General features: G+C 38.9%; 1 protein-coding gene across 1 annotated transcript; it reads left to right on the top strand.

The window, feature by feature from the left end:
• The first annotated feature begins 353 nt into the window (after window positions 1-353).
• Window positions 354-5591, top strand: LOC149374459 (uncharacterized). Its single transcript, XM_089593733.1, has 3 exons — window positions 354-1369; window positions 1442-1871; window positions 1944-5591. Exons 1-3 carry the CDS (start codon window positions 354-356, stop codon window positions 5589-5591), a joined length of 5094 nt encoding a protein of 1697 aa, XP_089449859.1.
• The last annotated feature ends 10750 nt before the right edge of the window (window positions 5592-16341 follow it).

Raw genomic sequence — 16341 nt, 5'->3', positions numbered from 1 at the left:
GGCTCATACAACTCAGCTCGACCAGCGTATCTTCAGCGGTATTTTGATGAGCTGGAGTTGGTGGGAGAGGTCGGTGTTGTCATACGTTGCTTCGGCTAAGGTACAGTGCCTTTTCGCTCTCTTCCTCTCGCTCCTTTGTTTTTAAAACATCTCGCACTCGTCGTTTTCAAGGCCAAATAGGTCGGTTATTTATTTAGATTCCAAAGGTTCTCGAATTTTTGAATGCTTATACATCTAGCCTTGTACGTAACGGAATATTTGCTTCCTTTTGTTTATATCGCACCTTTCTTTTCGTTCGTGAGAATTATTTTGTTTTCACAAGTTCGGCGTTTCTTCGGCATTTCATCAATAATATGGAAGAATTACTTGAAGAGCAATTAGTTAACTTCGAACTCGTTATGGATTTCCAAAAAACAATGTTAAAAACTCCTAAAGAAAAGCGTTCGATTGGTTGGTTTAAGGCGCAACTCGAAAATTTAGAAAAACAGTGGGACGAATTTTATAAGCCGTACAAGAAACTTCTAGCATCAAAGGAAAGATTTAAAGACGAGAAATATTTCGAGGAAGACTATTATTCCTCAGCGATTGCACAATATACAAATACGAAGACTTTGATTTTAGGAGTAATAAATCCAGGACGCAATCAGTCATCGTTACAGGGTGATAATAATTATGTCGATATAACTATGGAAAGCCCCTCCTATAGATCCCCTCTACCAAAAATCGAGCTGCCAAAATTTTCGGGTAAGCAACTTGAATGGGAAACATTCAAGGGAATGTTTATCGCGCTTGTACATGACGCTCCTACCATTCCGCCAATCTTGAAGTTGCAATACTTAATTCTCTCGCTCGAAGGTGAAGCGGCTAATCGATTCAAAAATCTTCAGATTACTGCCGAAAACTATGAAAGTGCTTGGTTGTCAATTCAAGATCGTTACGACAACAAAAAAGTTCTTCTCGCAACACACATGTCTCATATCATTTCATGCCCGTCTATGCAAAAGAAATCGGTCGCTGAAATAAATCGCATTATGGACGTCGTGCGCGAGACCAAACAAGCTCTTGACAATTTGCGTATTCCCGCTGAAAGAATGGGAGAGTTGTGGCTAACGCATCATATAGTAAGTAAGCTCGATACATCAACACGCTTAGAGTGGGAACGAGAGGCTGATAAGGGTAACGAATATCCGACATATAACTCGCTCACCGAATTTCTCGAAAGGCTCGTTCGTGTGTTAAAAGCAGCTTCACCTACCACCTCAAGTAGCTCGAACTCTCAGTTGAAGTCAAGCTCGCAAAATTCATCGAACAAATCAAAATCGATAGCTGCGCACACAACAGAAGTTACCTCAAACAAGAAAAATGCATCGTGTCTCTGCTGTCGTGGAACGCACTATCTTTTCGCATGTCAAAACTTTAAAAATTTAAGCTTGTCTCAAAGATATGATTTTTGCAAAAAAGAGAAGTTGTGTTTGAATTGTCTTCAAACTTCTCATTTTGCCAAGCATTGCCCTTCGCCTAAACGATGCTTTGTCTGTCAGGGCAAACACCACACAAGGTTACATAACGATTCTCAAGGATCGACATCAAAACCTGCAGTTGTAAACGACTCTTTGTCATCGTCTGACTCTAGAGACGCTTCTTCAGTCCATTTTTCGAGTCAGGGAATTGCTAAGAGTGTTTCAGCAGGCAAATCAATTCTTTTGGCTACTGCATCTGTAGCGCTAGCAGACGCACGTGGCAACAAGGTCACTGTGCGTGCTCTCATCGATCCAGGAGCTGAGAGATCATTCGTCGCGGAACATGTGCTTTCGCAGCTTTCACTCAAAGCTCAGAAAATCTCTCGCTTGATAACTGGCGTGGGAGCTGAGGTAACTTCGATCGCTCGAAAGGAAGTAAGTATCTCACTGCTCTCTAACGTCGATAAAAATTTTGTCATTCAGTTTTCGGCTTTGGTGTTGGACAAACTCACTAATCTCTTGCCAAAAGTCGAAGTTGATCAAAACCAATGGTCACATACGAAAAGTCTCAAACTGGCCGATCCTTTATTCTTTAAGCCAAGTCGAATCGATTGCATCCTCGGTGCAGATGTTTATTCATCAATCATAATTGACGGCTTAGTGAAAGGTCCAGTGGGAACCCCAATAGCTCAGAACTCTGTGTTCGGATGGATTCTGACAGGAGCTCCTGCGAATAGTCAATCGTGTCATCATTCTTCAGTTCAGGTGTTTCACACATACACTGAACCCTCTCTCGATAAATTCATGGAGAAATTCTGGGAGATAGAGGAGGTCCCTGAAGAAAGACACCTCACCCCAGAAGAGCAATTTTGTGAAGATTACTTCTCTCTTACTTACGCTCGTAACCCTCAAGGTCGTTTCGTCGTTCGACTGCCATTTTTTAAGCAAGTCTCGTTTTCTGGTTCGCGAGATATAGCCGTAGCTTGTCTCTTTCGCTCTGAAAAGCGTCTAAACAAAAATCTACTCCTCGCCGACAAGTACAAGGCTTTCATGCAGGAGTACTTGGATTTAAAGCACATGGAATTAGTCCCGTTAAATCAAATTTCACGTGAAGCTTACTACATGCCTCATCATGCAGTTTTTAGACAAAATAAGCCTGAAAAAATCAGGGTAGTATTCAATGCTTCCCAAAAGGATGTAAGTAAATGTTCGCTTAATGATGCACTGTCTCCAGGTCCAAAACTTCAAGCGGACATCACAATCGTCTTAACTCGATGGCGATTTCAAAAATTAGTTTTTGTTACTGATATTATCAAAATGTTTCGACAGATTCTGATTCATCCTGATGATGCAGACTGGCAGCGCCTTGTGTGGCGACCCTCAGTTGAGCAGCCTTTGCAGGATTATAGAGCGCTTACCGTCACCTACGGCACGGCTCCAGCACCTTATTTGGCTCTTCGAGTACTCAAACAGCTGGCTCAGGACGGCCGTACGACGCATCCAGAGGCATCCAAGCTTCTGGACCATCAAATCTACGTGGACAACATATTCGGAGGCGCGGACGAAGTCGACTTAGCTATCGAACGACGTGATCAGCTGATCCAGCTTATGGCATCAGCAGGGATGGAGTTGGGTAAATGGTCAGCAAATAATCAAAGTCTTCTTGATGGAATTGTAGCTGGCAACATTGATGAGGTCCCCGTCGACGTGGACGAGGCGGTATCAACGCTAGGTCTCAGGTGGCTTCCTCAAGCCGATAATTTTATTTTCAAACCTACAATAGCACCCTCTCCATCGATCATAACAAAGAGAATTATTCTCTCAGAAACTGCTAAATTATTTGATCCATTAGGTTGGCTTGCACCGGTCATCGTAACTGTAAAAATCATGATGCAGGATCTATGGATCAATAAGTTCGATTGGGACGTTCCGATTCGAGGAGATCTCTTGCAGCAGTGGATGAAGTTCCGTAACTCTCTGACAAAATTAGACGTCATTAAAGTGCCCAGATGGATAGGTTGTTCTGAAACATTTTCTTGGCAGCTTCACGGTTTTGCTGACGCTTCAAAGCGAGCCTACGCTGCAGCAGTCTACGCTGTAGTTCCTGGTCAATCTTCGGTTCTTCTTATGGCCAAAACAAAGGTCGCTCCAACAAAAATGGAGACTCTTCCTCGGTTGGAGCTCTGTGGAGCACTGTTGCTTGTTCGCCTAACTAAGCACCTGCTACCTAAGCTGCATCGACAACCACAGTACATTCACTTCTGGTCCGACTCCAAAGTCGTGCTGAATTGGCTAAAAGGTCATCCATCAAGATGGCAAACCTTCATCGCCAATCGAGTAAGCGAAATTACATCTTTGTATCCACAAGCTGAGTGGCGACATGTAATGTCCTCGTACAATGCTGCCGACTGCGCAACTCGAGGACTTACACCTCAGCAACTCTCCGAACATAGCCTGTGGTGGTCAGGACCCATATGGATGACATCACCACAATCGACATGGCCTTCAACAACAGATGATGACTACGCCGATCAACAGAACATTCAAGCATTGGTAATGCAGGAGGCAGCTTTACAAAAGCATGTCGACAACGACTGTCTGATATATCTGCAACGCTTCTCTAGTTTTGCTAAGATACGCCGTATCCTCGCCTATTGCGCGCGATGGATACTCAACGCTCGTCAGGTAACTGACAAACGTCAATACACTTACCTATCTGCTCAAGAGCTTTCTTGGGCTTCTGCCTCTTGTTTTAGAGCACTACAACGTCGACATTTTTCCATCGAATTGGAGCAGCTACAGGCCAACAAACCACTTTCTAAGCGAAGCAATTTGGTACGATTGGCACCTTACTTAGACGAGATTGGCCTCATTAGAGTTGGCGGCCGTTTAGAAAATGCTCCACTTCCATACAGTGAGCGACACCCTATCGTCCTGCCTGGCAATGACACAATTGTAAAGCGACTTGTCCAAGATACACACATTAAGACACTGCATGGAGGAGTACAACTCATGCTCTCACAGTTGTACCGAACTGTGTGGATCACACGAGCCCATCAGCTCGTCACACGAGTCTACCGGAATTGCTACAAGTGCATCAGACACAACCAGAAAAGTGGACATCAGCAGATGGCTGCACTACCAGCTCAAAGAGTTACTCCACTACGTCCATTCGCCATAACTGGGATAGACTACGCAGGGCCAATCCCAGTGCTTTTCTCCAAAGGTCGGGGTGCAAAAAGCACGAAAGGTTATGTAGTAATTTTTGTTTGCTTTGTAGTCAGAGCTGTCCACATCGAGATCGTGTCTGATCTTACGACCGACGCATTCATGGCTGCGTACGATCGCTTCACAGCTCGACGAGGAGTCTGCGACACGATCTACTCAGACAACGCAACAAAATTTAAAAGGGCATCGGCGGAGCTCGGCCGCATGTTTTCTGAGACCTCTGAGTTCAACAAAACGGTAGCTGGTCAACTTGCAACTAGAGGCACAACATGGAAGTTTATTCCACCACGAGCGCCCCACTTTGGCGGCCTATGGGAGGCTGCAGTACGCAGCTTCAAGTATCACTTCAAAAGAGTAATTGGCGACTCCAAGCTTACTTTTGAAGAGCTTTCTACGCTGGCAGCTAAAATTGAAGCTTGTCTGAACTCTCGCCCTCTATCCCCATTGAGTACAGAGCCCACCGAACTAACAGCTTTAACACCAGGGCACTTTCTCATTGGTTCATCGTGCCTCTCACATCCAGAAGAAGTCGAGAAAACGTTGCAGTTAAGCACTAGTAATCGCTGGAATTTGCTATGCCAAATGCGCAACTCTTTCTGGAAACGTCTGAGAGGCGAGGTGTTACAACAGCTTCAGCAACGTAACAAGTGGTTACATCCTCAACCCAATCTACAAATAGATGATATTGTACTGTTAAGGGATGATCTTACTCCGCCAACGAAGTGGCCTCTTGGAAGAGTCACGACGCTCCATCCTGGTAAGGACGGACTCGTCAGAGCAGTCACTGTCAAGACGGCTGATAGTAGCTTTGTACGCCCTATTGTTAAGCTAATAAAGCTCCCTACCAACACGGACGTTAATGATACCTACCAGCAGCTACAATTAACAAATACAACTTCTTAACAATCCATGTGAAGTGATTTCAGCAAATTCAACAAAAAAAAATTGACATTTTAATAATTTAAAAGAATGTACTAGTATCGATTTTTTTTCTTTTCAAACAATTTTTTTTCTAATCGAAGATTTGTTATGTATTTTTTACTTTTGTGAAACTTATTTACATATCGTAAGAGGATGAGCGATCCTCATTCGCTTGTCTTGCCCTAGCATATAAGATAAATTTCAGTTTTACATTTTTTTTTTTTTTTTTTTTTTTCATGAATTTTATATTAATTTTTTCTTTTTTTTGAGTTGCATACATATAAGAACTTATATTTTTTAATAATTAATTTGCTGTGATACAGCAAGGTGGGCGGTATGTTCACGAAAACGCGTTTTTAAAATGTAAACAAAGACTCTGAAGCTGCTGTTGCTGGTTGCGAGAGAGTACGGCCGAACTCAAACACATTCTTAAACGTCACATCCATGAACTAGCTTTACACTTACATGTAAATTTACCAGCAAGTAAAATTTCGGCTATACTGGCTTTTCTCGCTCGCAGGCACGAGCAGTTAGGCTTTGTCTCTCGAGCAGATCAATCGCTCAGCAAAGCATAGTTGCGTCGTTAACGACCTTTTGCGACTTTTAACGTCGAACTTACCGAGTCTCGCTTAGCTCAAAGATTGTTCTGTTTTATTGTTTTTTTTCTTCTAATCTAATCTTGTTAATACTTTCAGTTGTTTCTTTATTCCGTTTTTCAAACAAGCAAGCAAGCACACATATTTTTGTTATATTATTAAGTTTATATTTATTGTTACCTGTTTGTTAATAAATCTGATTTCAAAAGTTAAACGAAACGAGTGCGTAATTTAATTATATTCTCGAGTTTCTTGCGAGATTTTGTCAAACCCTCGAAGAAACGCTTTTGACGCTGTAAAGGCAATACTTTGATCCGGCGGCATAAAAGTCGATATCGCGATACGCCGTTGGCTATTTAATTAACAATTTATAGTTGGCATTGTCGCGAAAATAAACATATTCCTATTTGACTTTTTAATAAAAATGGTTACGATTTCAAGATACAAAAATGTAAAAGAGATGATAAAAAATTTTGAAAGAAAATGATAATAATGAAAAAAAAATTAACAAGGTTTTTTTATACATTTTTTCATTATAATATAGATTAATTTATTTATGAAACCAATAATTAGCTTTAATACATTCACGTAACATAACATAAATTTTATTAAAACAATAAATACAAATAAACGTGGTAGTATTTTGTTTGAGATATTTGAATAAAATCAAATAAAATTTTCAGTCTCAACGATATGACCTGTTGTAATTTGGAACTTAAAAAAAGTATTACGAAACTGTAAAAACAGCTCATCATTTTTGTTAAAAAAATCTTATAAGTTTGGATATAAATTATAGTATACTAAATTTGAAACATTTCTTATCTTATGTAGTAAATTTAGTAGACTCCAATAATGAAATCATGATTTTAAAAAGGCAATTTATGTAAAATGGAATATATTATTTAACATGTTCTATCCGGTTAATTTACTAAGCACAACAAGGAATGGGTCGATACGGTTATTCTTGTAAAGGTGAGTAAAATTTTTAGTTTATACAATATACTGTAATTAATTAAAAAGTAAATAAACACTTGCAAAGGATAGTAAAAACCTACCAAAGCAAATTACTAATTGTTCAATAAAAAAACCTCAATTATAAATCTGAATAAGAAATTTTCATTCTGAATTCAGTGTAGACACCAATATGTCACATACACATACTTTCATTTGACCTTATAAAATACAATCGAATTTTATTCATTCAATTTTTACATGGTCTTTCCTTATATAAATCAACAAGTATTTAAAATCAGTCAATGACATACGATTCTTAATTGGCATAACTATATAAATACCAGTAAGAATTTTATGTGGAATTACTTATACATTGAACATTTTATTGTGCTTTATTAAATAAACCGAGTGCAAATGCCGACATCATTACGATGACAGTTTTTTTCTATTGGTTTCTATAGATACCTTGCAAAAGGGATGCTTCGCAAAAATTTTTTTCGCTTCCGCTGCAGCCTTATATTACTATATATATGGGTTTTTGGCGACCAATCACGAAGCGTGTGCGAGAGTGACAGCATGTACTAGAACTCTGACTCTTTCTCTGTCGCAATTGGTCTTGCAACCAGTATGTACGATGCTGCCTCCAGGTATATATGCTCTAAGACAAGTACACATCTTAAACGAATAATTCTTTAATAATTTTTCATCCTAACAAGAATTAAATGAAATTGTATGAAATTACGTACTTCACGATCACAGATGAGTATATTGAAAACAATTTAGTACTTGGAGATTACCAACTTACTGATATCTTACAGCTCAATGAATATTGAGCTCTTATACTTCTAAATTCAAGTAATGTTAACTCTCATTTGAATGTACGTCAGTGCAAAAATGTTCGAGTTATACTGTTTCCAAATTAGGAGTTCCGCAACACCAACTTTAAAGTAACTGACTTCGAAGCAGCACTGACCATACTGCAGCTCGAAGCTATAGTAACGCTACAGCTCAGAGTTGGGCGTCTGAGGTGCCCAACGTCGATGCTAGTATGCCAGATGCCAGTTCAATGGTTCTCGGAATGTCTCGGCTCTTATTTCGAGTAGCTTTTTTATAGCAAATCATAAAAGAATAAAAATACCAATACATGAATTGTTTTATATTTATACAAAATGTTTTTTATGTATAACTACATTGTAATACGTTACGTAGAAATTAAAGTACTAGGCCAGGCCTAGTCCCTGTACAGATACTAGGCCACTTCACCTATGCAGGTACTAGGCCACCCCTGTACAGGGACTGGGCCACCCCAACCCCACCCATACAGGTACTAAGCCACCATATCCATGGTGGCCTAACTCCGAGGTGACCTAGCGCCGAGATAACAAAGCAGGGACTTGGCCACCCCACCCATACAGGTACTAGGCCACCACACGTCGGCCTAGCTTGAGATCTATCAATCTATAGTATGTGAGTAGACAGGCTACCGGATTGCAGCCTGATAGCTCTCTGCTGTACTGACTGTATTTAAATGAGCGCACGTTTTGAAATGTAATTTTAAAAATTTTTTTGAGATTTTAAATTTATTTTTATTTTTATTTCGAAATAAAAAATTTTCCCCTCACTCAGATTTGAACCTTGCTCCCCAGGGTAATAGACAGGTATGCTATCGACTGTGCTATCAGATGATTGGATACTCCCTGTACTAATACAGATATGTTTGGTACCGCACTGTCTTATCGCATAAAGCGTAGATGTCTTAAAGATAACTTGAAGACGATTTTAGAATTATCTGGCATTGTCTTAAAGATAACTAACAGATGAGATTTAAGATAATTAAAAAGTGACTTAAAAATAACTTAAACGTGCCTTTCATACTGTTTACACCCATAAGAAGTACGCTTGAAAAGAGCTCCAACCAAACGCTCTTATCTGTGAGGTACAGCCATCGAATCTTACCTCTCCAAAAAAAACGTAGCCAAATATTTTAGTTTGTCCATTGAAAAAATCTCGTCATAAAGAGATTAATTAAAAAGTAATGATTACATCAATTCCATGGACTCAGGCAAATGTAAGAGAAACTTTTTGTACAACCTAACGTTATGATGTGCACAGTTTGCCTTGTACGCCCCATTATGATGAGGGCAAACAGTGGCTAGTTTTATTTTATCAATAGGAGAATAGCCCAAATCTATAATATCATGAACTTTGAATTCGAATCTCTCCAACCATTGTTTTCTTAATAAGCCAAGTAAATGCACTTTTCTTGTATTTTGTAGGAGTTCTCAAAGAATTGTTCCTATAGTATTGTACTCTTTCTTCTATGCGCTCTGACCTTGTCCCATGACGGTTAATAAATGAATGATGATAGCAGTATTATACATCAGCCTTTATAGCTTTACCCCCACCACCATATGTAATCCATTAATCACAATCGCTTATAACCTTCACGTTGAGGAAATAATGATTTATTAGTTAAAAACTTTTTTGTTAAATTCTTCAACCAAGATTTTTTTTTATCATCATCCTTGGTAGAAAGTTTTTGATACTTCACGTCATTGGTGAATTTGCTTTTAGTTGGCTTATGCGACATGTCGATGAATGTCTTTTGAAAAATAAATTTTTTAAAAATAATTCACACTTTTTATTTTTTTCCTTTGATTTTTTTCCGCCCATTTCTCTGCGTGTCTCTTCTCAAATTTCGTCCACTCTCCTTGTCGTCGATTATTATCTTCTTCTTTGCTCTGCTGACCCTTCTCCATGATGGTTGAAAGACAAATGGTGTTAGCAGAGCTATGCATGAGCTTTTATAGCTTTATACAAGTTTCTTAACGTCTCCACTCATTGGACTGTATTGAACAATACGATCGTGTAGAATTAGGCAGTCAGCTGATGTATTGTCGGGAAAGTTAGCATGAGATTCAAATTCCAAACGCACATCTACTGGAGCATTTTTTAATGAGTCACTTTGCTTGGAGCAATCAAGTACTATCAAAGGCGCAACGTTCAGAAAATCAAATCTGTTTAACAAAGGTGCGGGGGATTTACCATCATATATATTCCGAAAATAAGCATACATGTAATACAACAGTGCATACTGATTGTTTGTCATACAGAGATTGAGATCACCATAGGGATAATATTGTGGAGTTTGAGACACTTGATTATTGAACAACTTATTATAAAATTTTACCATATTTATTTTACAAATCATCATCAGAGTGGTTTACATTATCCACTGTATCTCTTGAAGTGAGTAGCCATTCCCCTAGAGCAGAGGAATTTTTGACAGCACAAACAGGTTCTGTGCATAACTGATGAGCAAAGCATGCTTCATACTCCTTATTTATTTCACTGATAGTAGGACAACCCAAATTTTCAGCATTGCAAATGTGTCTGAAACATAGTAGAGTTAATATTAAACAAAATATTATATATTATTGCTTGAAGTACTAACTTCTTTCACAGCATTTCTTTCAACCAGTTCTTTTTCTCTAATCCTTCAACACAAACGATATTGACATTCTTTAAGAAATGTTGAATTACAAAAATCACTCTAGAGTAAGATGTGCTTCCCGAATCCCAGGGTATACCATGAAAGTTTTTCTCAAGCCAAGCATTACCCATACGTTCCTCGTGTAAGAGCTTAGTCCATTTCCATGAAGCAGTAAAATGGAAAGCTGCTGGTTGAGCATTTTCTTTTAAACGTAAAATAACAAGTTCTTTTAGAATAAAAATGTTAGAGGATCTTCTAAAGCCCTGAACATCAACAACGTAGTCCACGATCAAAGATGTCTGATCTCTTGACCAGGTTGTTGTCAACTAAGCTCTCTAGCTTTAACCAGCTTCTTATATTCACTCTATCTTCACTTTTCATCATCCATTTTTACCCCCACTCTTCATCAATTTTTTTCCCCACTACTTCCACCCGCACTCTCCATCAACTTTTACCTCTCACGCTTCATACATTCGTACCCCCACTCCCCCCACTACCACATTCTCACATTTTACTCCCACTCTTCATTCATTTTTACCCCCACACTTTATCCCCACTCCTTACCTCCAATAAACAGATCTGATTCAGAAGGTGAGTCAAAGCTGCTTATGTCACACTTCCACTAACATTGTAAGGAGTAAGGATGAGTAGTAAGTATAAAAAAAGTCAGAAAAAGACAGAGAAGCTCAGTCTGTACAAAGAGGTCAATGTGAGCAGAGCTATTAGCACTGTCTAACAATCATAATTGTACTTTGTCATTTTAAGTAGTAAAGTGGGAGTCAAAGCTATAGATAGAGCTACATTTATTCTTTCTAGAGCTCAGTATTCATCATATGGTAAGAAGATATTTTTTTATAAAATTCGTTTTTTAGGAAGTTTGGTGGATGGAGGCTTCCTCCCACTGCCAGTATCTTCCTCTTTCTTATAATATTCCGTTTAATTCGTAGATATCATGAACGTTCAGTACTTTAAGTACACTGCAGATTTGCTGCAAAAAGCCCTGAGACAGATTGCTGACGCAGATGATGAGGATCTACAAAGATGGTTGGAGTTGACCAATCAAGCGCTTGAAGTGTTGGAAAAGTATGTTTTGACGTCATTATCAAGAGGGAAGATGCAATTCTGCCAATCCATCTGGGCTACTTTGCTCTGCGTTCAAGACAAGTTGACCAGTTTACTGAGGAAGACCAGAGGAGAAATACAGCGGCACCTTCCTGAGCAGCAGCAGTGTAGAAAACAAAATAGTGTTAAAAACAGTGTAGTTCATTCTAGTGTGTAGAACAGTGCAGATGATGTTAGTGCACCAAACAATGTTGATAGGCAAAACAGTAACAGCGTAGATAATCCTAGTGCATCGAACAGTGTAGATAGTCCCAGTGTGCAGTGGAAAGATTTACCATCAGCGTTCAACAATCGCATAGCTACAGATGTGATAATCAATCGTGGACACACAAACATTGCATCCTTCTTGAATAATGCAAAAGTTTTGATTGTGGCTCTATTCGGAAATGATGCATTGGCTAAGTATTAAGTTGGTACCTACCCCCACCCTGGCTTAACTAACTGACCATGTGTTCACACATGTAAACAATAGTTAATCAGCTGGTCACGTTTTGGCGCACTTTTTGAGCGCTTTTAAGTCCTCTCTTTAATCTTAAAAGCGCTTAGAGTGCGCCAAAACGTGATCAGCTAATTAACTATTTTTTACATGTGCGAACGCAAGGTCAGTTAGTTAAGCCAGGATGGGGGTAGGTACCAACAAGAAACTTAACCATTGTATCATTTTCGAGCAGAGCCTGTGTCAAAAGTTACAAGTGCTCTAGAACAACAAAATGCTCTAAAAATTAATTTTAAGCTTGCCGTGGAGTACATGATACAAAATAATCATGCGGAAGTCATTGATCAGAAGAATTTTGACACTAAAAATGCTGAATTCATGAGATCAACGGATATGGATGATGATTGGTTTGATTTAAACATGAAGCAACCTATTATGCATCAGATGGAAGAGTTTGAAAAGAGAGATTCTGGATGGATTATTAGTTTGACAGTTAATATGAATAAATTCAATCCAATGAAGGCAAGTTCATATGCTAAATTACCGAAAGATATATTGGTAAGAAAGGCTTGTGTAAACGTGAATAATAGTGATGAAAAGTGTTTTATGTGGGCAGTGCTTTCCGCTTTACACGAAGCAAATGGACATTCATATCGAGTAAGTCATAATAAACCATATGAAAATGAGCTGAACTTCAATAAAATAGAGTTTCCAGTTTCTTTGAAGTAAGTCAACAAGTTTAAGAAACAAAATCCTGTCTCTGTGAATGTGTAAATGCTGCGGAAATATGGTGACAAGCATACAGTTTCACCTTGTCATATTACATCATTGAAGAAAGAAGCTCATGTTAATTTACTTCTCGTTCAAAATTTTTACATTGATGAGAATCAAGAAGGAGAAGAAAATCAGAATGTTCCAGAATTGAAAAACCATTACATGTGGATCAAAAATTTGTCAAGGCTGATGGTAGATCAGATATCTAAGAGAAAGTGGAAATGCTGGGTGTGTGACAGATGCCTACATTTTTTCTATAGTGAAGATAAGCTCCGTAAACATGAACTTGATTGTGCTAGTATGAACAAGTGTCAGATAAATTTGCCAACAGAAGGAAAGAACATTCTCAAGTTTAATAACTTTAATTCTGCTGAAAAAGTCCCTTACGTCATCTATGCGGACTTAGAGTGTTTACTTGAGCCTGTGGAGAGAAATGTTCGTGCATATCTGAAGCATCAAGCCTACAGTATAGGCTATTACGTGAAATGCAGCTTCGACGATAGTCAATCACACCATGCAAGTTATCGAAGAGAAGATAGTGCCGCAACACCAGCAGAGTGGTTCATTCGAAAGCTGAAGACTATTGTAAGTAACCTGCAAGAATTATATGCAATCCAAAGCCAATGATCTTGGCTCAAAGAGAAGAGAATGAGCTTAAAAAAGGTAAAGTTTGTCATATTTGTGATAGTTAATTTAGAAAAAATGAGAAGAAAGTGCGAGATCATTGTCATCTAACCGGAAAATTAAGAGGTGCTGCAAACGAAAGTTGCAACATCAATTTTCAGAACTCGAGATTGATTTTAGTGATATTCCATAATCTCACCGGCTACAACTCGCACTTTATCATCAAAGAGTTGGCCACCAGTAAAGACTTCGAGGGACGTGTCAATCTTATAGCTAAGAGCAAGAAGAAGTACATTTTATTCACGAAGCACATAAAGGGCAATGACATCAATTTCCGATTCATCGATTCATTTCAATTCATACCCTTCTCCTTGGAAAAATAAGCATCATACCTGGATAAGTGTGACATCAATAGCAGTGAATTCCAACGTGTATATACTGAGGAGCAGACAAAACTTTTGCTAAGAAAGGGTGTATTCCCTTACAATTATGTGAGTTCTTTGGGAAGGCTGAGAGAAAGAAAGCTTCCGTCTAAAGCTGCATTTCGCAGCAAGTTGAACGAAAGTAAAATTTTCGATGCAGACTATGAGCATGTGCAGAATGTATAAAGAACATTCCAGACTTAAACGCTGGGAGAATACTCTGATCTGTACTAGAAAACCGACGTTTTGCTGTTGGCAGACTAGACGCAGACGTTTTTGAGAACTTTCGCTCCACATGCTTGGCAGCTTCCCAGTTGAATACTGCACATTACTATACCACATCTGGTCTAACATGGGATGCCATGCTCAAACTCATCCAAGTCGAATTAGAGCTACTCACAGATATAGATATGCTTTTGTTTGTGGAAAAAATCTTCAGAGGCAGTGTGAGCCAGTGCTGTAACCGCTATGCCAAAGCCAACAATGAGTACATGAAGGAGTATAATCCAGAGGTTGAAGGCAAATACCTGATGTATTTCGATGCGAACACCTCGTATGGATGGTCGATAATGCAGTAACTACCAAAAGGAGACTTCCACTGGGTTGACACAGAGTCAAATTACTTTGATACATCAGATGATGATGGATATGGCCACATACTGGAAGTAGATCTGAAATATCCAGTAGCTATCCACGATAAACACAAGAATTTATCTCTCTATCCGCAACAAATGGCTCCGCCTCGCTCCAAGCAGAAAAAGCTCATGACAACTTTGTATGATAAATAGCGATACGTCATACATCATAAGGCATTGAAGCAGGCTCTCGCACATGACTGGTGCCCAAACAAATTCATAGAGTCTTGCGTTTTAGAAAAAGTCCATGGCTCAAACTACACGTTGATCTCAACACGGTGAAGAGGAAGCAGAGTAAAAATAAGTTTGAAAAGCTCTTTTTCAAACTCATGATCAACGCTTTTTATGGTAAGGCCATGGAGAACGAGCAAAAGCGAGTAGATGTTAAACTCGTCAATAAGTGGAAAGGACAATACAGCTCAGGAACACTTATAGCCTGACCAAACTTCCATGGTCACTCCATTTTTGCGGAAAATCTTGTGGCTATACAGCTTGCACGTACAAAAATCAGCGTGAGAAAACCAATATATATTGGTCTGAGAATTACTCGACATATCGAAGACTCTCAGATATAATTTTCATTATTTATACATAAAGAAACGTTTCGATAGATGCAAGTTTCTATACACCAACTCCAACAGCTTGATGTATAAAATTTCTTATCAAAATGTTTACAAAGTTATAAAGCAAGATATTGAGAGACTCGATACGTCAGATTATCCATCGAATAATCAATTTAATCTGCCTCTTATGAATAAGAAAATCATTGGGTTGATGAAGGATGAGTGTTGTGACAACATTATGACGGGATTTATTGGACTGCGTAGTAAGCTGTATTACATCCAAATACAAAACGAAAAGTTAATTAAGGAGGCAAAGGGTGTCAAAGCAGCTGTAGTGAAGGCTCAAATCAGCTTCGAAGACTACTGGAACTGTCTCTTCAATAAGTCCACAGTTGTGAGTCACCAAAACAACATCCACTCCAAGCTTTACATCGCCCATGCAAGGCAACAGCGGAAAATAGCTTTTAGTCCGCGAAATGATGAACGTCAGTTACTCCCGGATAGCACAGATACGCTACCATGAGGCTACATCACTCTCGATGATGACGATCTCCAGCTACTAGGTATGCTCATTTATCTAGATGATGGAAAAGTGGAGGGGGAAGTGGTAGGAAAAAGAATGGAAAAGGAAGAAGAGCTACAAATAGAGCTGCATCTTCCAGCAGAGCTCATTCTGTCGCTTGACGAGCAAGAGAGCTTACTCACTCCTTGGAAGTACACACCTCCAAGCAAGAAAGCAAGAATTCTTTGAGGTAAATTACTATTTTTCAGCCTTATGTGCTGTATAATAATATTTCTTTTTCTGTTTCAGTGAAATAGATTTTGCTGCATTGAACCGTATCGCCAACAATAGCAACTTCCCACCATGAGGTTGTCACAGCTGGAGAAGGAGTGGAAGTACATGGTGACCGAGCTTAAGAAGGTCAATACCTGCTTTAGATGAAGAGTAGTCATCATCATAGATAATGAATTTCAAGTCTTCATTCCAAATCGTATTTCAAAAGCAATAGAAGCCAATGACGATTTGTACGATGAGTTGAGAGAAAAAGTTCAAAAATATGCTTTATTTATTGTATATCATGGTGATAATAAGTTTAAATTTGTACATTTGTA

This window comes from Copidosoma floridanum, unplaced genomic scaffold, assembly GCF_036245765.1.
Source record: "Copidosoma floridanum isolate Cflo_tuat_1 unplaced genomic scaffold, Cflo_Japanese_pri ptg000020l, whole genome shotgun sequence".
Taxonomy (NCBI): Eukaryota; Metazoa; Arthropoda; class Insecta; order Hymenoptera; family Encyrtidae; genus Copidosoma; species Copidosoma floridanum.
This window is presented reverse-complemented; position numbering and strand designations above follow the sequence as displayed.